The sequence below is a fragment of the Scleropages formosus genome, chromosome 7, assembly GCF_900964775.1.
Source record: "Scleropages formosus chromosome 7, fSclFor1.1, whole genome shotgun sequence".
NCBI lineage: Eukaryota > Metazoa > Chordata > Actinopteri > Osteoglossiformes > Osteoglossidae > Scleropages > Scleropages formosus.
The window spans coordinates 12,484,031-12,509,688 of record NC_041812.1 but is presented as its reverse complement, the minus strand read 5'-3'; the positions used below and the strand labels follow the sequence as shown (position 1 = coordinate 12,509,688).

Sequence of the window (25,658 nt, the reverse complement as noted above, 5' to 3'; positions counted from 1 at the left end):
CGGCAAGCTCGTATGGCCCCGCCGTGAGGAAGAGAAACGCTCAGGATGGCCCGGGTGGCGGCGGAGGAGGCCCCGTCAACAAAAGGAAGTCTCTGCTGATGAAGCCCCGGCACTACAGCCCGAGCCAGGCGGGCGAGGAGGAGAGCGAGGAGCTGGCAGCGGCACGGGACAAAGACAGCGAGCCGCGCACTGACACTCCAGCAGGTAGACAGATGTCCTGTTGTTTTTGTCTGTTTTGATGAACAATTGACGCTGAATTTTAAACTACCATCTGTTGCCTTCGTTTCCTCCTCCCTGACGCTAATTCTGCCATGATTGTTTACCGAAACTGGAATACTACACTGCAGGGCCCTCTTCGGTTGTGTCTCACGTAGCCATCCTCCGACAGCCAGTCTCCCAGAGCCCCTCGCTCCAGCAGGCCTTAGTTTCGTCCGTGTGGCCGTTTCAGATCCCTCCACTTCACCCACTGTAACAGGACCGAATTTGGGTATTTGGGGGCGTTGTCTTACAGCTGCCTAATCGCTGCTGTTGCGAGCTTAATTCCTAGAGGCACATATGTGTAACCATAAATGCACGAGCTTATCAAGTTTCTTCCGACTCTCAAGCTGCTCCATGCAGTCAGGTGTCCGTGTGAGTACTCGCTAGTCTCCGTGGAGCAGCGGCAACACAAACACTGCATCTTGAGCATGCTCTTTTGTCAAAAGAGAGTGCGTTAGTCATCCTCGCCACCAGCAGCATTTTGGCAACAATACAGAAAAATGCCTTGATGAAGGGCGATTAATATTTTATTTAAAAGCACTGTCCTTTGTAGACACAAAACAGGGCGATCTTCTAATGAACTGAATTATGAACATTTTGGCAACAATACACATGGTTTACATGTGCATTTCCGTCCCCTATAATCTGCACTTATTTGGTATATTTTTAACTATGTAACCAAGCAACAGACGTAATTGTTGCTTTCGAAAGCTTTTGTTAGGCCCTCTAACACAGTCCAAATATGCATAATTAGGCATAATGTCTACAGCTCATTATTGTACACATGTGGGTAGTTAAATGGACCAGGAGAATAGCTCAATGAATTGAGCAGATTCATTGGAAATGGAATTTATTTGTTTCCTGAGTTCATATTACATTACAATTATCATAACCCTTTCTGCACTGTCTAACCATCAGCAGTGTTATTTTCCGAACTTCATTTGTATCAAAGCCCCCCTCCTCTTCCTCCCCCACCAATACCGAACACCCCACATCCGAAAGCTTGGTTTGTGGTGGAAGGGCCACCCAGGAAGCAGCATTTAATAAACTGAGTAAAGATCCTGTTGAGATCGAGACATGCTTTCAGTGGTGGGGGGGCGTCTGTGTATGGAAATGACACGACGGCTACGCTGGAGGGGGGGCGAGGGAAAAGAAAAAGCCATACGAATGGGTGCTTGTGGGATGCTGCGAAAGCCTGCATTTCATAACAGGGGAGGGGGGGACAGCCTCCCATTTGGTCACGCTGTACTGCAGGCTAGCGGCGCCAAGCTTCTGCTGTGCTGCGGTAATGGCTATTCTGGAGTACAAACCGATCACCTGTTCCAATACAGAAACCACAGTGGGCATCCAATTTCCCCCCCTTCTCTCTCTCTCTCTCTCTCTCTCTCTCTCTCTCTCTCTCTCTGTCTCTTGCTCTCACTCACTTGCTTGCTCTTGCTCACTCACTCACTTTTTTTCTTTTTTTTTTGTCAGGGCTGTGCATCCATCTGGATGAAAACAAGAACCCATTGCCTGTTCTGCTAATTGTAACTAAGCATAACTGACTAACTTTTAATCTATTTGCTGGAGAGACTTGCAATTTTTTTTTTTTCTTCTACCCCCCCAGTGTCTATTTAGATTTAAATGTCTCCGGCCACAGCGAGATTATCAGCCCGGTGCACACCTTGCAAATCCACTTTGGTCCGGATCGTCCGTCGCAATTGGAGCCAGTGTTTTATCTGTGGAGGAGACGGGCTCGTGTACGGCACCAGCAGATCGGGGCCACACACTCCTTCCTCTCATTCAGGGAACAGATGAGATGCTGGGTTTCAGCACCACCTTCGCACTATAGAATGCGTGTGTTCTGCGGCGCTTTTGCGAATGCTTTCAGCTCCTTTCTGCTCTGCTGCGGCGCTGTCGCTTCGATGCGCACGGCCGTCAATGCTGTATTTGTGTTCTGTTTATGTAATACAAATTGCTGTCATATGTCTCTAAAGCCAGACACTTTGGCAGGGGGCAGGATTTGAAGTGTAAGTCGCACAGCGCTACTCTCCCCGCACTTATCAATGCTTTTGAGATTAAGTGTAACGCCATGCCATTCGGAGCAGCGTCTGCCCGCTAATGCTGCTGCGGCCCCGCATCATCTGCGCAGGAATCCACGCGGGGCCCCAAATGACTGCTAAATAAATAATCAACGTATCACAGCCCTAGTCGGCAGTAATAGTGTTATTCTGGGCTGCGCCTGTTACGCATCGTGACTCTACGCCACTTAAGAGGATATCTCTGTCACCTACTTATCACATATTGGGCTAAAAATCCCTGTGGCCCACAGTCTTACCAACAAGTTGGTTTCAGGGGTTTGATGGATCAGGGGAGATTTTCTTCAATCAATCCAGATGATAGCATAGAGTTCTTGATCATTTACCATAGCTGTACATAATCGGGGGTATTTTCACATTTTTAAGTGACATTTAAAAGGGTTTTGTGGGGCTGAACAGATCCTTAATGGGTGCCTTTGTAAAACTGATTTTGTGACGACCTAAAATAAATATTATGATGGCCATGTCATCTCCTGATCTGCTTTATACACCCTAATTTCATATGATGCTTCACCATTGAATACCTTGTCCCCCATGGATAAGTACAATTATGCTTCTAATCATCGGGAGGTGATGTGGCATTTCATAGCATCTTCTAGCATGCGCTGCCAGTGGCAGGCCCCTGGCTCGACACACTGGAAACCCAAAAGTCTTTTTAAACATTCTGCTAAATTATGCAAAGGAAATGTGAAAGGCATACATTAATTTCATAGTCAAAGTGCAATTTGTTTGATAACTTAGCATTAGGAGTGTTTCCATCCTGCTGTGGTTATGGCAGATGGAAAGAGATCAAATTCTGGATGTAAATTACCAATATGTGAATTAGAAAAAATATTTCTCTTTAAATAAAATATACATTTTTGAGTGAAATGTGTTCACGGTCTAACATTAATTTAAACCATTTTTAAGGCAAATCATTAATAAATTAGTATTATTTTTTTCCAAAGTGAACCTAGGATTCTGTTATGGAGGTATGGGCAAAATCCTGTGACGTGGAAATACTAGGTAATGAACCTGAATTCCATCAGTGTGTGAATCTAACTGTTAATGAATAAAAAAAAATATATATAACTGTAAAACTAGGCTCTGCTAAGGAAGCAGTGTGCGTGTTTGAAGTTCTGATAATGTGACAAGAGTACCGAAATTTCAGCTACGGGACAGAGAGCGCTTTTAACTTTATATAAAAAAAAGATCAAAACCAGTAATATATTCATTTTTTAAGTGGTCAGCATGGGTAACCCCGGTGTCAAGTGTTTGCTGATTTAGGAGCGGCTGTTCCGAATATGGCTGACTAATTGTATTATAGACCAAGGTGCTGATTTGTAGGAGATGTCAGTGCTCAATGGGCACAATGGGTTCAATGGAGCCATTGTTGCAGTTATTCTGACACACGCGTACCGTGTTTTTGTGTGTTATCTGTGGACTCATTCAACAGCTCTCGCTCACTCTGAGGTGCTTTAGCTGATAGCAGGAAAGATTTCGCACCACATAGTTTCTCCACCAGTGAAGCTCTACTACCCTCCTGTAACGATTTAATCCTGGGATTTTATTTGCTTTAAAAATAAAGAATTAAGTGTGTTTTTTTTTTTTTTTTTCCCATACTAGAAAGATCCAATAAAAAGCTATTGAAAAGCACATGTATTCTCGGAGTGAAAAATGCTTTCATGAAACATTTTATGTCATTACATTCTGTGTCTTTCTTGAAAATCCCCCCCCACAATCTGTCATCATATGAATAGAGTTTCTTAAATGAGTTTCTTAAGAACAAGCACAAGTTAATAATCCAAAGGTCCTAAACCTCCCAAGCATTACTACTTCTGCGGCAGGGCTAATACTGTCCAACTACTTTAAAACTCATGTTCGACGTTATAAGCAGTGTTGATCCTTTAATAATCTGGAGATTCTGATTCTTATCAACTCGTCGGCAATGATTGCAGAACTCTGAGCAGAAGAAAACAATCTGCTGTTTGATCTCGAGGTTTTGTGGATTATGGGACACAATGCGAGACGCGACTCGTCGTCTGCTTTCTAACATGGAACTAGTGGGGCGTTATATAAGCATCCCGTTGTAAATGGCGCACTCAGGATTTATAACTTGGACCTATGTTTTTTTTTTTTTTTCTTTTTTTGTTCTGGTCTCTTTTCGGTTGGTCAGAATTTGCGAGTTTAAGAACAATGTACTGGCTGAGCATTTGGCTCCGCTTTACTTTGGTGACAGTTGCCCGTTTTTCTCATTTACCCTTGGTTTTAGATGGAAACATAAACACACCAGATGAGACCCTCTCCAAAAGCACCTTCCAAGAAACAATATCAAAGAGCCATTATTCACAAAACCGGTCTGGGGATGTGGATAATGAAGCCCCCCCCTACGAGAATGGCGCTTCTGGCACTCTGGAGGACGAAGAGGGGGGAGACGAGGCTGCAGAGCCGCAGGACGGGGGCCCGGCCAGCGGGGGGGTCTCCGGCGACCATCACGGCGCCTCTCAGCCCCAGGAGACCGACTCCGACGGCGGAGCCGAGGACTGGGACGACTCACCACACGTCCCTGGGGTGAACGGTGTCCACAGCGGCCCCGTAAAGGCCCACAGAGAGCCACGCGGTGGCATGGCGGATGGGGGTCCATTTGATGGGGCTTCAGAGGACCTGGTGGAGGAGGGTTACCTGGGTGCCGCCGCTGCTGTCTTCTGCCCAGAAGGGCCGAACTATGGCCGGGACTCCAGTGACAGTGAGGAGGAGCTAGAGGAGCTTCGCAACGAGGAGGAATGGCGGGCAGCCGTCGCCGAGAGGCGCGCCCAGCTGGAGCGTGGTCCCATCGGCCTGAGCCTCATGGAGCAGGCGATGGCGCTGCAGTCGGAGCAGAGGCAGGTCCTCCACAACGCCTACAAGGAGATGGACAGGTTCCTGCTGGAGCAGATGAGCAGCGAGAGAAGGCACCAGAGGCTCATTGAGATGGACGGGCGGAGCGCCTACAATGGATGCAAAGGTAACGGAGAGACATATCGATGTCGATTTGTCGTGCGATAGCGAGAGGTAGTCATCTGTGTGTAGCTGGTCAAGAAGCTGAGAGCGGTTCCACGTCCAGATCACGTTTGGACAGCGTGTCCCATGTTCTGTCTTGCTGGGTCGAGACGTGATGACTGACCTCTTTCAAGGTGATGAAGTCATGCTGTTAGCGCAGTTTTAAAGGAATTCTAGGAGGACCACATCTGAAAGCACCCAACAGGATGACAGCTCCGCTTGTGCAGTAATGGGAAGACAAGATCTTTGCAGGTCCACCTCAGTAGGACATCTTGCTGAAGTTTTAATTTACAGTCCTCAATCGACAAATAACTCATCATTACATATTGCAGATGATTGTGGCTGCAATGTATGCAAGCAGAATAAATTAAGCAGAGTCAAACTTCTCTTTATCATAAACAACATCTGTTAAGGAATAAGTTGGAAGAGGGAAATATTAGAGGAGGCTCATAAATTCATGCAGTTTGCAGTAAAATCAAACGATGGACAGAATTAGCGGCAAAGCCGAGTTCACTGTGGAGTGGGAAGTCCTGCCAAATTGTAGCACCTGACGTTCTGGCTCATTCAGGTCATTTTGTAATTTTACAAACAAAATGTCTAATTTACCGAGTACAAAAAATAGTGTAAACTTTTGTATATATTCCATCCAACCAAAAGTATTGCTGTTATTAGGAGGGAAGCAGCTGCTTGACAGTAGAAAACCAATTATTCTGAGATGACGAGACATGCTCAGGAAAAATAATTCTTTTGAGATTTCCATTCTCTGTAATAACAGTGGAGATGAAATTGGCCTATTCCATTCACAAATATCACCAACCAGAAGCAAACTTTTTTTAGATTTGCTCTGCTGCTTACAAAGTTTAACATGAATGAGTATAAACTGTCAGTTTTTTTCTGCAAACAAATGATGGGGAAAAAAATGTAGCTTTGCTTTGAAACACCCAGCTACAATGCCCTTTGTCTTCGGTGTCTGCGTTAATATCAGTAAGAGTGCAAACAATAAGAACATTTCTCTAATATTGTAACTTACATAAATAGAGCATAAATTGTTAAAATGTCTATATCTATATGCTTACAACTGCCATGATATTTATTCATCCAATATTTGTGTGATGAGTCACAGTGGCCATATGTCAATGAGGAAGCTTATGACAATTAGGAGGGAAAGAAGGCCTACCACCAGGGTGAAAGGGGCAAATCCTCTTAGACATTAAAGAACATTCTGGCAAAAAAAAAAAAAAAAAAAAATTAAGCGATAAATAACTAGACTAAAATAAAAAAGGGGACCAAATCTTCCTCATCGTGTATATCTATGGGTCAGAATATTGGATTTTGATAGGAATCAACCAGATATTTAACCATAACCATAAGTCTTAAATCCTTCTAAAGTATGTCTCATGCTTTGTACTTATTCTTCGAAATGACTGCTGCTAAATGTATAATCCTTGTAGTAATCTTTTCTATGGATGGGCATTAAGATGCAGATGCCCTCGGTTAAACTGCAGCCTTAACTAAAGTGAGAGATTAATATAAGCATCTTGCAAAAAGTACGTAGTCTTGATGTGTACATAAAAAATTATATGCGCAGATATGTTTCTTTTGCGTTAATGCTATTAGGGGCACATTTTCAATTATCAGGCACTGCACCATCTGATGGTGATCCTGTTCTTTTACGTACAGCATTGTGGATACAAACTCAAGTTGTTTATTCCATTACACCTGCCGTAATTCCTCATTCAGATGCCGCCTTTTCCGTAACCTTCTGTCAGCGATTGAGTCGACTCTGAGCTGACCAGGGTAACCGATGGATGCTCTGTGCTTAATTTGCATTGAAATTTCGTCCTCAGACTCGCCACGCTCGGAGAAGAAGGATGTCAAATGCCCAACCCCCGGGTGCGACGGCACTGGACACGTGACCGGACTGTACCCACACCACAGGAGCCTGTCGGGGTGCCCCCACAAAGTGAGAGTGCCCCCTGAGAGTAAGTCGGGCCCTGGTTTCTGTAAATGCCCTTCCTAGATTTACTGGTAACCATGTTTATACTGCAGCAAATAAAAAATAATGGTGATGATGATGATGATTAAAAAAACAAGAGCTGAGCTAGGTGTTGTTTTCACACTCAGTTTTGCTTTGTTGTATTCACCAAACAGTACAGAAGAGTCCTTTTTAATGAAAAATCCGTGTTTACACAGATTGCATTTTGATGTGATAGTTGTTTTTGCAGAAAATGAAATGGTGGCAGTTTTGCTTTGGCACTAGATTTTCAGGTGTTGACAATAGAGACAAAAACACGGAGTCCCATGAGGAATTCTGCGGCCTGACGTCCAATTTTAACAAACCCGAGCAAATCTGTTGGGAAAGGCGCTATACAAAACTGCGCTGAACTGAAGTGAATTGAATCTGTTGCACCGTGAGATAACGGCTCAACCGCTGCCGCCGCGCACGTGTTTGGTCACTGTGCTAAATTCCCGCTCCTTTCCATTATGGCATCACAAAAGCAGAGTAATTGCGGAAAATCAAATCTCGTGAAAATCGGTATGGTATGGGCACCTTGCTAAAACCACACGGGGTCGATCACTACGCAAACATGATGGCAAACCCACCGCTATCAGCGCCGATGAATGAAACAAACCTTATGCGTGAATCTCATTTAGCCTAAAGTATAGGACCTTTGGTGGAATTAAACCTGCCGTTGAAACTTTGATTTAGTGTAGCCAAGAGCCCTTCCAATTACCACTTTGTTTGAAAAAAATATTACCAGTTGGTTGTTTTTTTTCTCCAACGTAACATAACAAACATTTAACATTCAAACAGTAGCATAACAAAGGAACAAAAAATGTAATTAACTTTTTCAATTTGAAAGCATGTGTGTTCTCAAACCAGAAGCAGTATTTGCAAATCAAAGGAATTACCAATCTGGTATTCAAAAATAAATAGGCACATCCTCCAAACTAATTGGAAAATATGTACTTCATAAAAATGAAAAGTTACTAAGGATACTAAGTTGGACCTGCCTGTGCTTTTTAATGCCTCCGTTTTCCTTTTTTTTTGTCAGGGTACAACTTTAACTGCTTTTTGTTTGTGTTCTAGTTTCGTTTGTCTCAAGCAACACCGTTTTTCCACTCCTCCGCTTTGCCCAAACCCAATATCCTGTCCATTGAGCAGATTACTGTCAAACACCCAGTAGCAGATGAGGTTTCACCTTCATTTTGTGTAGATTCCGCATGTTTAGGTCGCACTCGTACGCCATTCACAGAATTCTGGCCTCCAGTCAATTGCGACATGACAGCGTGAGCTGTGTAAGAGCCACAGTACCGCAGTACAATGGGCTATGTGTCTTCCAGCCGACCCCAAGCCCACCAAGCAGCCCTTCACTGCCAGTGTGATACAGTAATGATGCTGCTACCCACTAACCCTTTTGGGAGCATTGTTTGCTCTGCCATGACAGTTGCCCTTTCTTTGGAACCAGGAACTGAACGCTTTTTTTTCCACATAGCCCTGGTTACTGCCATTTCATACCATGCCTCTGTCATTTTCAAAAACTAGAGCTTCACACCGTAGCAGGGCTTGTTTTGTGAACCTGGGTGATTTGTGCTGAGTCAAACACCAGCTGGACAAATGGACTTAGCGGGGATGAGGGCCACTGCCATGTGTCTCACAGGCCTCTCTGAACTCCTGTTCTCCTTTAGCACGTCGCGCGTCATGTGTGTCCCTTGTGCCCCCAGTTCTAGCCATGCACGAGAACGTGTTGAAGTGCCCAACTCCGGGCTGCACGGGCAGAGGCCACGTGAACAGCAACCGCAGCACGCACCGCAGGTATGCTCAGGAAGCCGGGGTGGGGCTGCACACTGGGACTCGGCCCACTCCCGACGATCCCACATAGCGCGTACACGCGGGAAGTACTACTTTTCCCAGCTGGAATGAGTGATCTGGGTTTCTTGCATGTTATTCTAAGAAATAAAATGTTTTTTTTTTCTGAAATGTAATGATAAAAAGAAGAAAAGGGTGGATATAGTGGTGAAAGCTGTCAGCATGGAGTCTGAAGGTCTCAATTTCAAATCCCACCTCTGGCTGTAATTGCCTTGATCAACATACTTAACCTGAAGTGATACAGTAAAGATTACCCTGCTGTATAAATGGGTAATTCAGTGTTAGTAGCTTGGTGTACAAACCTCACACTCTAAGTTTCTTTGGAAAAGGCACGACATAAATTAATACATAATCAGAGTATGTACAGCATTTAGAGGTCCTTTAGGAACCTTCAGGCTATAAAAAAAAGTTGAGCGTGGTGTACTTCAGAACGTGCCATTCCTCTGTAGCCCAGCGACCGTGATCTCATATCTCTAACATTCTTTCAACCAGTGGTGGTCAGTCCTCATAGAGCTTCACCTCTTTGTGCTCTCCAGCCTCTCGGGCTGCCCTATTGCCGCTGCCGGGAAGATCTTGAAACCCCAGGAGGATGCGTCCAAAGCCGGACAGATGTCTGAACGCTTCCCCAGGTAGGGCCACCTGGCGTGCGACCACCATGGCCATTTCCCCGGTGTGTGATGCACCACGCCTACGGCTCGCCCTTTCGCTCCGTCTATCTGTGTATTAGCGAAGGTGGCACAGTTTGTTTGCTTTTAACATTCAAATCCAAAGACGAGGCCGTCGTACATTTATTCATGTTCCACTTCCAGCAGCGTTATGAAGCAGGAATTAAATATAGCTGGGAATAATGCATTTAGATATATTTAGACTTGTAATTTACTTTCACGGTATTCAGTAAGCAAGACAGGGTTTTATAACAAGGTCCGTATAATTTTACAGAACGACTAAATTGTACAGACATTATCATGCTGCAGTTTTAATGCAAGAAGTTGTAGTTTGTTTGGCAAGTTGTTTTTTGGGCCAATTTCAGCAGAGCAGATGGAAGTTGGGGGATAAAAAATGTTATTCAGAGCAGCATAAAGGGGCAATGCATACTAAAAGCCCTCATCCGCCAATGTCGCCTTGTTATGTGCCATAAATATATAAATAAATATTAGAATATTCCTTTCAAAGGGATCCTTGGTGGGGTTTGTTGACAGTTAATCCATGCCACGTACCACAAACACGGGCATTCCTGGACCACCTCTTTGAGGGCAGTCGGTTAACATTTGATTGACTGCGTTTAAGCCTCTAGAAGAGGAAAAATGTGGTATTAAGTGAGCTTGGAAGTAAAATGTCTTCTGTGTGTAAGTGTCTGCTACAGATACGAGACCGAATTTCACCTTGTAGACAAACCGCCTTCTGGTGTCTCTCCTTTATTGCAGGGCAACAAAGGAATTAAGGTCAAAAATCTATGATCGTAAAACTGTTTTGTATTGTTTCCTGCCTTTTTATTGTATTTTTGTCTTGTTTTGTAATAGAACTTGTGATAACGCTCTTGTTTGGCTTGTTTTGCTCTTCCGAAGGACCCCTGGCCTGGTGAAGAAGTTCGACTTCAAGCAGTTGAGCTACCGCTTTGCACACCCCGTCGCAGCCCTGCAGGCAAGCCTAGCCAAGGACCTGGACAAGTATGGCAAGATTCGCTTCGACTACGCCAGCTTCGATGCCCAGGTCTTTGGCAAGCAGCCAGCCGCGCCCACCAGCCAGGACGCAGACGTGTGTCCCTTCCCCGAGCGTAAGCCTCCGTGCAAACCGCTCTGCTCGCATCTCACCTAACACTGGTGAACTAGCGAAACGGGAGAACGGCCAGGTCCAGACCCAAACACTCGCTATTCTGCGTCTCCCAGCCTTGCAGCCTGATGATTTGTGAGGATCTGCCCTCACAGCTCGCGGAGCAGCACCGTCACCTTGTTCGCCTTTCTTTGACTTCACAAGTACTTCTCGTGTTATTTTCAGAAGTGGAGTAAACCCAAACACATTTACATAAAGTTATATAAGAGCAGGAGCGGAGCCGAGGACTCGGTTTTTCTAGTAAGGTGTATGTGTATGTATGTGTGTGTGTGTGTGTGTGTGTGTGTGTGTTGTCAGCCTCCTCGCAGTACCCAGGTGTACTCACCCAGGGCGGCCGCCTCTCTGCACCACGGGGGTTGAGCCCCGTCCACTATGGCCCAGCCAGCGATGACTTCCAGGCTACAGTCGCCACCAACGCCATTCTCAACCTGTCCACCCGCTACCGTGGCAACGCGGACACCACCAGGCCGCCGATCTCCTGCACAAAGGTAACCAAATGAGTCCACTTGGAAAGGTATGCGAGAGTGGCGCTTGAAGCCCAGGCCCCCTCCCTCCCGGAATCACGTATGAAACAAAACAGGGAGAAAAAAAAACATCAAAAGAGTGATTTTGGCAAGGCAGACGGAGCCTCCAGGGAAGGGAAAAACAAGAGGTTTACCGATAAAGCTTTAATGTACACTAGTAATTACATCAAAAGGAACCGGCACAATGCGCGGCCATTCACATTCACTATTACACTGCTCTTGGTTACACATGCAATCATGCATGCGCTTTACACGTTTCCGATAAAGTGGAGAGAGAGAGAGAGAGAGGGAGAGAGAGAGAGAAACTTTGAATAATGTGTGTGCAAGTGGAAGTGAGCCGGGCTGCCACAGATGGCACAAGATGCAGCGGTCACTGAGATATTATCCAGGATAAGCGGAGTGAGACGAGCTCTCGGTCCATCTCTGCCGGCCGCCTGTAAAACTGTGTCCAGTGGATTAAACCAATCAGAGGGAGGATTCATTAGCTGAAATCTTTTATTCCTGCAGAATTGAAAATGTCCCCCACACGCTCCACACGCCAGTTTGAAATTTGAACCCTTTGTTAAGCCCTCCCCCCAGTTGTTGTGCCGGCTTCCCCCCCTCCTTTTCAAGAGAATGGAGAATGAATGCTTTCCATTGAAATTCGGAGTGGGCACCCTCCCTCTGCACCTGGCCTGGCACAGCGTCCGCACCCAAGCAGCCCGTGGAGGAACACAAGGAAACGAGTTGGCGGAAAGCGGTTAAGGACAGGGGGATGCGGAAGGAGGCAATCGGCTGGGCCGAAACACTTTGGAAGTCCTGCACTTCGTTCTTTAAATGAAACTGCTGGGTATTAAAGTTGCGTGTTCCTCTGTCTCTCAGAGCTGTTGAATCCCAGCATTCGAGAAGGTCTCAAACCCATCTCTTACAGAGTCACTTCTCCCCTGATCTCCTGACAGCTACATAAATGAGTCCAACGCCATCTGCTATGATTATCTATCTATATACTTGCTATTTCAGTGTCACTACTATAGGCAGTTACTGGAGGGATGTGAACCAGTAACATGATGGTGTCAGACAGACAAGCTGTCTGTTGTCAATCTTGCCTCTCTGTCTAAAGCTCTTCGTATGCTATTGATGACCTCCATCTATTCTGAGTTGTGTGTCACTTTGGAGAAAATTGCCTGACAAATGAATTAATGCGAGTGTCAGAGGCCAGCGTAAGTTTCGTGCCATTTGTAACGTTTCGAAGTTCATGCCGTCCGTAGACTTAACGCCGAAGTAGGAACAACCAGCGTTAATTTGAGCGATTAACGTATAATGCGTAGCTGGAGGACAATGGAGCGGCCCGGTGCTAACAACGCGTTTGTGACGGAGGTGCACCGCCCCCACAGTGCTCCGCAGACGTGGCCCTGCACCAGGTACAGCATGCCCATGAATTAAACAGCGTCTGCATATTTGTCAGAGGCGCCGATGTGAATCAGGAAGCCTTTATGAATATGAAATGTTTGTTGTACACTTCTGGGAGCCAGGGTGTTAACGAGAGAGGGAGGTAGAACTTGGAACATCCAATGGGTGATATAACCAAGTCTTTGCGTCTGCAGGAATAACATCTTTAGGGAGAACTGGTGGAGAACTTGCAGATGACTGACACTGGAGTGTCGAGCAGTCATATCGAACGTGAAAATAAGACCCAGTTATTTATTGTTAAAAGCTGAAAAATTAAGTAAGTTCTTGGTTTTAGATGGTAATTGTTGCTTCTGGCTAAGATGCGTCAATTTCCCTGTTTAATTAAGATTTTGAAAACCTCGTGGGAAAACAGTTTGCTTAATCTAATAGCCAGGGCAGCAGGTGGCATTGTGGTTTACGGACGCCACCTTCCATTTGAACGACCCGGGTTTGAATCCCCCCTCCTGCTGCAGTACTTACCCTGAACTGTAAAAATTACCCTGCTGTATAAATGGGTAAATCAGCGTGTGGTTGATGGTATAACATCTTAAGTCAGCTCGGAAAAAGGTGTCTACTGAATTAGTAACTGTAAAGAATGTGATTGTGAAAATCATTAATGTCGCTCAGAAGATCTTTTGTCATCATTAATCATCAGGTGCTCTTGTGGAAAATCCCATACGAAATATGCAGATGTCTCATTTCGCTTACCGATTATTTTTATGAATATGAATGTGCCACAGGGGTTGTGGGTAGCATTCTTACACAGGAAACATGAGTCAGCTGGTGGCAGTGCGCGGTGACAGGAGGCCACCAGAAGTCATTTCCGTATTCTCCTTGAGCTCCGCTGATGCTGACATTTGGTTCTCCGTGGACTTCCGACCAAGGAGGAGCCACGTCTGTCCTGTCAGATTGGGTGCGGAGCGGAGCCCGGCTCGGGGACATACTGCTCGATGACTAATTTGTGCCACTTTAACGTGGCACTCGGCACCGTCTGACGGAATAGGAGTGGGACGCGGCGTCGCCCCCCTGGACGTTGCTAACACCTAGCCTGACACACATCTGTCAGTGATAAAACTTATGTTACATTGAGCTTTTTTAATTTGGGCTTGATGGCGGCGACCTAAAACCAGCGCTTGCAGCTGCCATCTTGGTTGGCGCTCGCCCCCCCCCCCCCCCCCCCAGAAACAGATGACACAGCTGTCACCAGGAAACAATTTGCCAGCAATCTGGAGCAGCCATTGTGTGCACGCTAACCCCATTGTGTGCTCCTTCTAATCAAAGGCGGCACACGCCAACTCCACTCCAGACACGGAGGCTCTGCAAGCGCGCGCTCTGCCCCGGCTCTTTCAGCATCTTGGGACAAAGTGACGAGCTGGACACAAGGACCATGCATACAGTGGGTCCTCGTGTTACTAATTTTTGAAGATACAGACATTTTTCTGTTTATTTTTAATTGTGTTTCCTTGTCTATTTTCAAAGTTTTGTTTGTCCTGGACCAAATGAGACGTGCCTTTCCGCATCCAGCCAATAGTTGGCAGTAAAATCCACACACCCAGAAAAGGAGTGTGGGCCTGGATTAAACAAACTCACCTCCAGAGCACTTGTAGCTCGTGTCTGGTGTTTCTGAGTGTCAGTGATCAGTAACACGATGAAGGGCATTGCACGTTTAGGACGAGTAAGGCAACGACCAGAATCAAACGTTTGTGGAGAGAATGCAACACAGAGTTAAAATAAACATGTTAAAAGTCTTTTTATTTATTATAGCTATAGCCAAGACTTTTACAGAACCTAACTATTGAATAAATCAAGGTGTGTCTCTTATTATGCTTTTATTGATTGTGTAAGTAATAAAGCAAATTGAAAATGACCAGATGCTGATGGATGTTGCACATGTTATTTCAAGATAGGAAAAGATAAAGTCCTGCAATGGACTCGTGTCTCATACAGTGTTTCCTGCCTCAAGCCCTTGTGTTTCTAGGATAAGATCCTGACTATAGAAATCCTGCATAGGATGAGAGGTTGATGAAAATGGTATAAGTAAATAAACAGTCTAACAGTGATTTTTTTTTTTTAAATAATAGTTGTATCTGAGGTTTTTCCAGAATCAAGACTGTGAATAAGTTGTGGGATGTCTGTTTTATTAAGCTTTTATTGACCATGATGTAGTGGTTGGATTTAGGAACAAACTGAGGTATGAACAGACCTTTGGTCCTAACTGTGTTTCCAAGCTGAAGACCCAAGTGTATTTTTTTACTGTTTCAGTAGATGTGCTTTTTCACAAGCGCAATTAGTCTGTCATTTAAAGAAACTATGCTGGTTGATTTTTTTAATTGACATGATCTTCAGGTGAAAATATGATTTACAAAGTGCCGTTATTTTCACCTCAGGATGGGCACATAGAGGTGGATGAGAATGGCACTCTGGACCTGAGCATGAAGAAGAACCGAGAGAAGGTAAAAGCTCCGTCAACGGTGCCTTCAGGCGAGGCTCCGCCCACCCCCGAGTCATCGCCTTCCAAGTCCAGCAGCGTCCGCGGGACCCCGGCTTTCTACCAGGCACTCTGTGAGCCGGATGCTTGGGACGCCCCACTCAACTTCAGCAAAGCGCACATCATAGCAGACAGAGAGGTAATGAGTGGGACAGCTTCATGTCAGTAAAGGCACCAGACAATCACAACTCAGAATGATGTGGGACAGTAAAAACTTCAATCGCGGCTCGAGAAAAGCTATTACCAGTCATAATTTTGACGAGTCACAACTCAAAGGTATAGAAGCACTCATAATTTAGACTAACTACAGCTCAGAAAATTATGGTAGTTGTAGTTTAAACTAATCACAGTTCCACAGACCAATCACAGCTCAGAAAGGCATAGCATCAATCATAATTTAGTCCAGTCACATCTCAGGAAGGGCGGGCACTTTCTTAGTGTGGACCAATCTCGGCTCAGAAAGGCGTGGCACCGTTCTTGACTCAGACCAATCACAGCTTGGAAGGGCGTGATTCCAATGATACGGCTCTGAGGCAGCGACCAGTTTCACCCCAAAGACAGTACCAGTCTTGGTGTTGTTTAACCAATTTTTAATTAAAAATATCAGGTCAGGGTTTCTCATTTTAAATGTATATGTACAACTCTTGTTTTATTCTCACTAGTAACAACCAAAGCATTTTGTTAGACATACGGAACACGCGAAAACTCCCCAAACCTCTCAGTTCACGGGCGCACAAGTTAGTAGTTTCTCCTCTACTGCTACCTCATTTTATGGATTTGATATGTTTGTTTTGAATAAATTTATCACAGTACCTCTATTCAATCACCGTCGTTTGAATTATGACTCTTTACTAAAGAATGATGTAGACCCAGTGATACAAATTGATCAGGTTTTGAAGGTGACAAATTCATGTTTTCATAAATTCGCATATTCAGGGGGCAGCAGCTATCGTAGAAGTTAGGGTCTTTGCAAACTGAAGGACCTGGGTTCGAGTGCCGTTCCTGCTGTAGTACTCTTGAACAAGTATTTAGAACTCCAGTAAGAAAACATTGTAAGGCTCATTGGAGAAAGGTGTCAGCAAAACAAACAACGACGACAATAATAATAATATTTCTGCATATGTCTGAGAAACAAAAACATGGGCTCTGCTGAGGTTAATCTTCCCCACCAACAGTGTCCTGCAAAAAGTGATGCATTACATTAGGTAGCTATATTGCATGCCAGTAAGTTACAGGACATCGTTCAGAAAGGGACTTTTCTCATATTTCTCATCATTTAAAAGAAATTTAGCATTTAACATTGGTTTAACAGAAGTAATTTTGGATCAGAACCCAGAATACTTTATTGCCAATATGTAAAACATACAGGAATTGGTTGTGATTTGGTGTCCAGCATTAAAAAAAAACAAAGGACAATAACAAGATACAAAACAACCCCAATGCACAAGCAATAATTTACTATGTATTTATATTCACATTTTCACTGGGAGGTGGCCTAACCCTAACCCTAACCCTACAATTTACATTGTAGGTGAATTTGTTTTTCTTTTTTTTTTGTTTTAATCTGAATAAACACACCAGACCGTTGAACTCTTCCTAATTCTCTGGAGCATCTGGCGCCCTTCCGCAGATTTCCATCTTTAAAAACAAAAAAATGCGTAAATCCTTTAGGCTTTACATTATGGCAGACTATTATAAATACTGAATGGATTAAAATGGACTTTAACTGGGTGTATGGTTTACCGTAAGTGTACTTAAGCATATTGATACCCATCCTGATGACTTTTCAAGCTTGTAGAAAAAAAAGGCCATTTACCTTCCTGGATCCTTTACCTTAGTGCAGTTTTTTTTTTTCTTTTTTGTTTGTTCTTTCTCCCAGCAGATTATGTTAAAGGCTGACACATGTTCTTCACACTGCCAAATATATTTTACACATTTCAGAAGGATGACCTTGACAGCATGGCGCTGGAGGACAGGAAATACCCTGGGGAAGTGAACATGTCGAGCCCCAAAAACAAGATCCTTTCACGGGACGCTAAGAAGGAGCTCATGAGGTATGTGGCACACGTCAGAGGACCCTGCAAGAGGCTTCTTCTGGAAGCTTCCTGTTGACCGAACATCATTTTATCAACACCGTTTTCATTTAGGCAGCATACTGGCACAGTGGGTAGTGCTGGTGCCTCACAGCTCATGGGCTAAGGGTTGAAATCTGGTTCAGTCTGTGTGGGGTTTGCATGTTCTCCCTGTGTTTGCGTGGGTTTCCTCCAGGTGCTCTGGTTTCCTCCAACAGTTCAAAGACATGTTTCGGGTGGTTTGGTGACTCTACATAGCCCTTTCTGTGTGTGCGTGTGTGTGTGTGTGTGTGTGTGTGTGTGTGTGTGTGTGTGTGTGTTATTGCTCTGTGATGAACTGGTGTCCTGTCCTGGGTGTACCCTGCCTCACAATCTATACTTCCAGGACAGGCTCCAGACCATCACAACCGTACGCCAGACGAGCAGTTATTGATAATGGACGGATGGGAGACTGTGTTGATTTCGTGTTCTTTTCTGAACACACAGAACCGCGTTGCCTTGTGGGCTCTTTCACATCAACATATGAGTGTCCCATCTTGCACGTAGCACATAAGCACACAATCAGAGTACATTCTGTACAAAGTGCACAGTTGTGACTCTGTTATCCAGCCGTGTTACCGCTGTATCTGCAGGTTCAATGGGAGGACAGTTGTGTCTTGTTGAAAGTGAGTCGCTGTGTATGTTTGTGTATCTTCGCTGGAGTCTCTTAACCCCGTAGTTAGACTCTGCATGCGTGTGCCCTGGTGCAGCTCCGTAGAAGCAGATGCACCTCTGTAATCTGGGATTACACATGTGTAGCGCTGAAATAAACCCCTCCAGCCTTTTAGGAGCTAAACTCTGGAGGAGGCCGTCTTATTGCTGCAAACTTCACACACCTCTGAAATTAATTTTTTTCTCCTTTTCTACTAAAATTTCCCGCTTTACTAACTTCACATGATGAATTTGATCCATACTGAGTAGCCAGATGAATATAGGCCATAAAAGCCGCATAGTGCAGTTTTCTATTGAGAATTAATTAACTCTGATTAATGTGTTTAGTCACCACATGTTCTGTGTACTTTTCAGCTGCCCGACTCCGGGGTGCGATGGAAGTGGTCATGTCACAGGAAACTATGCTTCACATCGAAGGTACCAGAACTCACCATACATGCAAATTCAGCAGCATTAACTATTATTGTTAATCTGTGCTTTTATTCCTTTCTCCAAGGCGATTTACCATGTTAGATAGCTCTGCTGTTGTTTACCCATTTATACTGCAATGTAATTTTTACTGTATCAGTTTAGGGTAAAAATCTTGATCAAGGGTACTGCAGCAGGAGGTGGGTTTTGAATTGTGGAGCTTTAGGTTATAAAGTAACAGCTGTAACCACCATGCCACCTGCTGACCCAGATATTTTTAATTAATATCTAAAGTGTCTAGGCAGAGTTTCTGGCACTTTAATTACAGTTTCACATGAGTAAAGGGTGATTTTTATGACCATCACTGCTGCTGTTTTACAGTGTCTCTGGGTGTCCGTTGGCTGACAAGACCCTCAAATCCCTGATGGCAGCCAATTCTCAGGAGCTCAAGTACGTGAGCACAGTGATGCTGTGGTTACCCTGTTTACTGCGCCTGAACATTAGTCCCAGACAAAGAGGCCTTACACAATCATTTGACCAGCGCTATTTGTCCATGACACTTGTTCCTTGTGCTGTGCTCACAATAACGGCCATTCAGACGATCTCATTACTTCATCCTCCTTATCTGTCCCTTACAGCAGTCTCCACACAGATGTGATCTTAAGGTTATTTATTTCTTCTTCATATATCTGACACTTTCCTCCAGCGTGACAGTATGAGTTCTGAATACTACACTACTTAAAAATTATTTACATTTTTATTTAGTCGTTCAGCTGACACTTTCATCCAAAGCGACTTAATAGAGTTAAGCAACCAAGTGTACGGGTCATATATTTATACAGCAGGGTAATTTTTACTCTTACTATTCTTACTGGATCAGTGCAAGGTGCATGCCATACTTTGATTAGGGGTACTGCAACAGGAGCAGAGATATAGATATAGAGATATAGGTTATGTTTATGATTTAAACCGCTTTCCTGTTGCACTTGACATGTGGTTCCACAATTATGGCAGATTGTGCTTTGAACGAGTCAAACAAATCCCTTCCTTGTCAGCCAAAGATTCTACAGCATTAACTAAGGAGACGTCAGTTCTCGAGAGTCTGCTAGATGGCTGTGGCAAGGTCTCAACATGTGGGACAGCATGCCTCTGAGATGTCTTGGCTTCGGTACATATAGCTTGTCCAGCTCAGAGGTTGTTTCCTCGAGGTGGATGGATCCCCCTCTATTCTTTGAGCTCCAGCACAGTGCTCTTGGTTCTGTTGTCACAGGTGCCCAACGCCTGGCTGTGACGGCTCCGGTCATGTGACGGGAAACTACGCGTCACACAGAAGGTACCGCTCCTGGAACACCCGGGTCCAGTGCCGCCTCCTTGGCCGCATTTCAGCACTGGTATATTCGCATCTGTTCACTGGTATTACACTTTTCTCCAAGGTGACTCACAGTGTGAGGTTTGTACACTCCGCTACTTACACTGATTTACCCATTTATGCAGCACAGAACTCAACCAGGACGTTTTATAGGGAGGAGGAAGACGGATCAGTTTACTTTCAGTCAAAATCTTCGTCATCAGGTCCACGCAGTGTTTACTGGAGCTTCAAAGCGCAGTAGATCACATGTGTAACACTTACAGTCAGAATGGTCACACCAGCTGTTTGCAGAGGAAATAAATCGTAAGGTTTCAGGGGATCCGTCCCCCGTGACGTGACACGCATGTGCCCAGGCCGACCTTTAGCGAAAGGTTGAAGGTCACACATGGTCTCACCGCTCTCCACGGCTCCTTGCTCTCCAGCTTGTCAGGCTGCCCACGTGCACGGAAGGGGGGGCTGAAGCTCACGCCAAACAAGGACGACAAAGAGGACCAGGAGATGAAGTAAGGAGGAGTGTTGTTCTCTCACTTCTACAAAGACTAGCCGGGCGGTTGCCATGACGATGACACCTGTAGACCCGCATACTTTTTGAAAAACCTCAATTAATGTAACAACATCCAGATTAGGGTTCCAAAGCTGGAAGCCATTGCAATATTAAAACAAAACATTAATGACTCCCCATAAACATTAGTAAATTAACAGTTAAGAACGTGCAAGTTATGAATGTGTATTATATCATCATTTACAGAGAGCAAATTCAAGAATGGTGGGTAAAATAAGAGACTGTTCCTCCCATCATGAAGAGCTGGGGTTGGGGGGGCGGTTATTGTTTTATGCTCTGTTGTCATTTTATTGTCAAATTAATGGAATTGATTGTCGCATAAATCCAAAGTCAGATTTGTGAGTCTCCTTTACTTTTACATCTGCACCCTTTTTTTCTTCATCTTTTTTAATTACTAATGCAGAGTCAAGAGCTTTCACAAATGAGATTGGAATGGATCTCATACCGGTGGAGGGGCGCGGAGCCGCACATCTGTACTCTAATACATTACTGTATATCAAGGGCCATATGGCACATGTTTATGCACCATTCTGGGCCTTGTTGTTAGCCTTACCTGGGCCATCCCTCCTGTTAGTATGTAGCTACAACACGCCGACAAGGTCAGCGAAATGGGTTCGAGAAGCCAACTTTCTACACTGGATTCACACTGTGTGCAAATCATGGGAAACTGTCATTACAGAAGCTTGGCCTGAAGGGAAAAAAATATATATAATCAATCATCCATCCAACCATCATCAATAATTAATGAGTTTAAGATACATTTTTTTTAGAAAAAAACAGCATTCCCTATCCTGATCGGGACAAGCGGTTTCAGACTCTGTGTGTGTGTGTGTGTGTGTGTGTGTGTGTGTGTGTGTGTGAGACAGTATTCCCTATATTTAATTTACAGAGTATCAACTATTCATCTGCTGTCAATAACTGCTTATCCAGTGCAGAGTCATGGTGGTCCAAACATGGAGAATGAGGTTTATAACCCTGGATGGGACACCAATCCATAACGGAGCAATCACACACACACACACACACACACACACACACACACACACACACACATACAAACACACAAAGGGCAAATTTAAGTCACCAGTGCGCCTGGAACACATGTCTCTGGGCTTGGAGGAAAGCCACGCGAACACTGTTAGAACGTGCCTGAACCCACAGTCCAGGCACTGTGAGGCACCAATGCTACCCACTGTGCCCACCTAACAATTACATAAAGTGTTTAAAAAAAGAGAACAAACTCCACGCGCGCATACTGCAGCGGTGCACCTTTTCCGTGTGTCATGACTGATCTTAGTTGACTTAAACATGTTTGCAATCATCATTTTGGTGGATTAATCAGTTTAATGGCCTGGAAACTCTTTCTGTCCAGTAGGTGAGGGGATATTCACAGCGGTGATCACATCACCAGGGGCACATTTATTTGATGGCCGTTTGTAAGTTGCAATCAAGTTAATTCGCCGGCTTCGCTCTGCCATTCAGCCAGAACTCCAATCCAAGTTCACCGATGAGCTGCCCATTAATTACACCATCATTCGTGCTTTCCCCGTTCCCCCCATCTCGTGTGAGGACAGGTTTACTGCGGTTTACTGCGGTCCCCCCACACCCTAATCTCTGCAGTCCCTGCTGACCGCAGGATTATGGGGACGGTATCAGTCTCCGGTTCAACATCGGAGCAGTGTCACTGTCGTCTGCCTACTTATACGCTGTGCTGTGGACAAACCTCTGGAAGGATGAGTTACTGTGCATCAGTTTAACCGTAAAGCAGGAGCCCAATCGTCCTGGCAGAGCTTCAACATCCCCTCCCCAGAGAAACACATCTGTTTGCCTGTCTCTGTTTAGCTCTGTCTCCATTGCTGGCTGCACACCAGGCCTTGGGTGGCTAAAATTTAAAATATTGCATTTATGTACATGGTTAATATTTCTGCGGGGCAACCCTCACCAGAGCAATTTTTGCTCAAGGGTATTAGAGAAGGAGGTGGGCATTGAACCTACAACCTTCAACTTTAAGGGTAGCAGTGCCAACCACTATGCCATCTACTGCCCTGGTAGTCTTACATAAAGATGTGTAATTATGTAAAGTAGCGTACATTATGCATCATCTAAAGCATCAATTATTGTGATTTTTGAAGAACTTTGAGGAAAAGTACCAAGTAGTTCTGAGCATGTCTCCTGTTTGTTGTTGTGCGTGTGTGTGTGTGTGTGTGTGTGTGTGTGCGTGTGCGTGTGCGTGTGTGCATGCCAGGTGTCCAGTCATTGGCTGTGATGGCCAAGGCCACATCCTGGGTAAATACACGTCCCACCGCAGTGCAGGAAGCTGCCCCATCGCTGCCAAGCGCCAGAAGGAAAGCGCCATCAACGGTTCAGCCTTCTCCTGGAAGCTGTGCAAGCAGGAAGTGCCCCACTGCCCGCTGCCTGGCTGCAACGGCCTCGGCCACGCCAACAACGTGTTTGTCACCCACCGCAGGTGAGGCCCGCCGCCACAGCAACAACGCTGCTCTTGGTTACCTTCTCCCTGTTGCGCTCCGTGTTCCCCACAAGGGGGCGCCATGCCGCAGGGCCATTCTCAGGTTTGAAGAGTGACTCGCCGTTAATACCTCAGTTAAGGTGCCCCCTTGGGGATTGTTGTGTGGTTGTAGTTTGTCTGGCTGCCCGCTCAATGCCCAGAGCATCAAGAAGAAGCTCTCCGGAGACGAGATGATGACCATCAAAGTGAAGGCGAGCAGTGGTGAGACCGTAAAGGACCATATTTCACAGAAATACACCAGCGTGTGAATCGTACTTTCAAATCACATTCTAAAAAATATCGCTCTGCTAATAAATATATTATTTAAAGATGAAAATTATTTAAATAATTTACTGTCTGAAAACCTCAGTAATCACTGCAGTTGTGGAGACTGCACAAGACCATATTTTAAGCAAAACATTCTTTGCTTTTAACCTTATATGTCCTTATTACGAGAGGACGAGGTGACTTCTTAGTAGTGTAGTGGTAAATATTTTTGTGAGACATTTAAAATAGTTGTAACGGAAACAGTTTTATCCAGAGCCCTTTAAGTCAACTGGCTTCTGGCTGATTCCACACAGGTGTGGAGAGCAGCGAGGACATGCAGCACCTGGACCACGAGATCAAGGAGCTCAATGAGTCCAACCTGAAGATTGAGGCGGACATGATGCAGCTGCAGACCCAGGTGAGTGGGTGAGCGAGCGAAGCCGCTGGGGCGGGAGTGTGTGCAGAGCCTCCCGTAACCACGGTGGCCCCGTGTCCCCCGTGTCACGCAGATCTCCTCCATGGAGTGCAACCTGAAGACGATCGAGGAGGAAAACAAGATGATCGAACAGCACAATGATAGCCTTCTGAAGGAACTAGCCCGTCTGAGCCAGGCGCTCATCAGCAGCCTCACCGACATCCAGCTGCCGCCAATGGTACGTGGCCCCTGGGTGGTGCCGCTCCCGCCGCGCCTTTCCATTAGCACCTCCCACCTGCAAGATTAGCTCCGGTAAAGCCATGAACAGTCACTGAGCAAATCACCCCCCTGGGCTCATGGAGGCTTTTGTTGAGAGCATCCAGAAGGTCCCGTCCCACATATTAAAAGAAACATCTGGCAATTCCTATAGCTCCATGAATACAGTTCCTTGACCAGTGCGCCACCTGCTGGCTCCAGCCCTCCACAGACATTCTCACTGACACCAGAACCCAGAGTCTGGACAAGCACTGCCTACAGGCTGGCAAGGACTCTGCAGGTGGCCTGCAGTGAGGGATGACCCCGGTGGATGGCTCCGGGGGGGCCGCACGCTACAAATCCACATGCTTCAGCCTTTGAGACCTAAATAAAATGCATAACCATTGACAGATTAGCGCTGTTTCACCCAAGAGTTTAATTCGGTAGTGGATTTTAGAGACGGTCATGAAGACGTCAGCGTTAGTGCCGCACAGTCGCTGCGCTTGAGGAGCCTCAGGGTGGCCTGCTGGCACCCACCGAAGCGCATGTCGCCCCCCAGCGAGAGCGGAGTGTGCCGCAACGGCCGACTGTCACAGTGCTAAAAAGGGATGCGAAACCCCGCTTTGTTGCCCAATTTGAGCCGCATCGCAATGTTCTGACAGCGTGGGAGGCGGGGTGCTGGGGCGGTCTGGCCCAGGCCCACGGGCATGCTGGGAAGGGCCTGCCACCCGCTCTGTGTGCTGTTATGTGTGTCACGTGCTAACTGGGCCGCGCTGCCGTGTTCGACAGGGGCCCATCTGCGAGCAGAACTTCGAGGCCTATGTGAACACCCTGACGGACATGTACAACAACTCGGAGCACGACTACTCGCCAGAGTGCAAGGCCCTCCTGGAGAGCATCAAGCAGGCCGTCAAAGGCATCCACGTGTGAGACGGGCTTCTCAAACCCGGGGCGGCGGCTCGGGCTGCGCGTGCAGGATGGCGCCGGGTCCACGGGCGCAAGGGACGCCTCCGCACGCATCTCCGTTTCACAGCAGACACATTGCACTGAATGAAATCATACCAGCCGTGACACGTTAAGGACTACAAAGACAATTTGCTTAATTTAATCTAATTTATTTAACCAATTTTTACTCCCCACTGCCTTGCACTTAGTTTTTTTTTTTTTTTTCTTTTCACATAGTTTGCTGTAATTGAATTCTGTATTTATTTCTATGTATTGTCATGTTATTATTTATTGTCTTAATTTATTATCCCAGCTATTATTGTTATTATTATTATTATTATTATTATTATTATTAGTTTCCATATATAAAGGTAAAAAAAAATAAATTCAGAGAAATATCCATCTGCTGACATTGTTTTGGCAGCAGCCTGAGAATCTGCACGTTGTAAATAACATTTTAGCACCTTCCATTGTAATATGATTTTTCATAGGGCTTTTCGTATTAATTTAACGGCACCTCCTCGTTGCTGGCTGAGCCGCAGCTGTTGAGCGCCACTTAGTGGTGGTGCGTGTTCCAGTCCTGAGTGGAGCGTGTGGAAAACTACACATTTCCTCCATGGTCCAAATCCTTATCTTGCTTAAAACAAAAAAAG

General features: G+C 45.4%; 1 protein-coding gene across 2 annotated transcripts in view; it reads left to right on the top strand.

Annotated features, from left to right (window-relative positions):
- st18 (ST18 C2H2C-type zinc finger transcription factor) overlaps nt 1-25,206 on the top strand; it is a 43,044-nt gene extending 17,838 nt beyond the window's left edge. Inside the window, exons 5-22 of one of the 2 annotated variants that reach the window (XM_029253278.1) lie at nt 8-204; nt 4,588-5,319; nt 7,202-7,336; nt 9,081-9,171; nt 9,762-9,854; nt 10,791-10,999; nt 11,353-11,543; nt 15,395-15,634; nt 17,437-17,549; nt 18,633-18,695; nt 19,068-19,136; nt 19,957-20,019; nt 20,478-20,558; nt 22,863-23,084; nt 23,257-23,345; nt 23,705-23,808; nt 23,900-24,043; nt 24,850-25,206. In XM_029253278.1, the coding sequence (XP_029109111.1) occupies nt 8-204; nt 4,588-5,319; nt 7,202-7,336; nt 9,081-9,171; nt 9,762-9,854; nt 10,791-10,999; nt 11,353-11,543; nt 15,395-15,634; nt 17,437-17,549; nt 18,633-18,695; nt 19,068-19,136; nt 19,957-20,019; nt 20,478-20,558; nt 22,863-23,084; nt 23,257-23,345; nt 23,705-23,808; nt 23,900-24,043; nt 24,850-24,990 (2,977 nt within the window). In that variant the 3' untranslated portion in view covers nt 24,991-25,206. The remainder of the gene's footprint in view (nt 1-7; nt 205-4,587; nt 5,320-7,201; nt 7,337-9,080; nt 9,172-9,761; nt 9,855-10,790; nt 11,000-11,352; nt 11,544-15,394; nt 15,635-17,436; nt 17,550-18,632; nt 18,696-19,067; nt 19,137-19,956; nt 20,020-20,477; nt 20,559-22,862; nt 23,085-23,256; nt 23,346-23,704; nt 23,809-23,899; nt 24,044-24,849) is intronic. The other variant, XM_018757506.2, reaches the window with a different exon arrangement.
- Nucleotides 25,207-25,658: the final 452 nt, after the last annotated feature.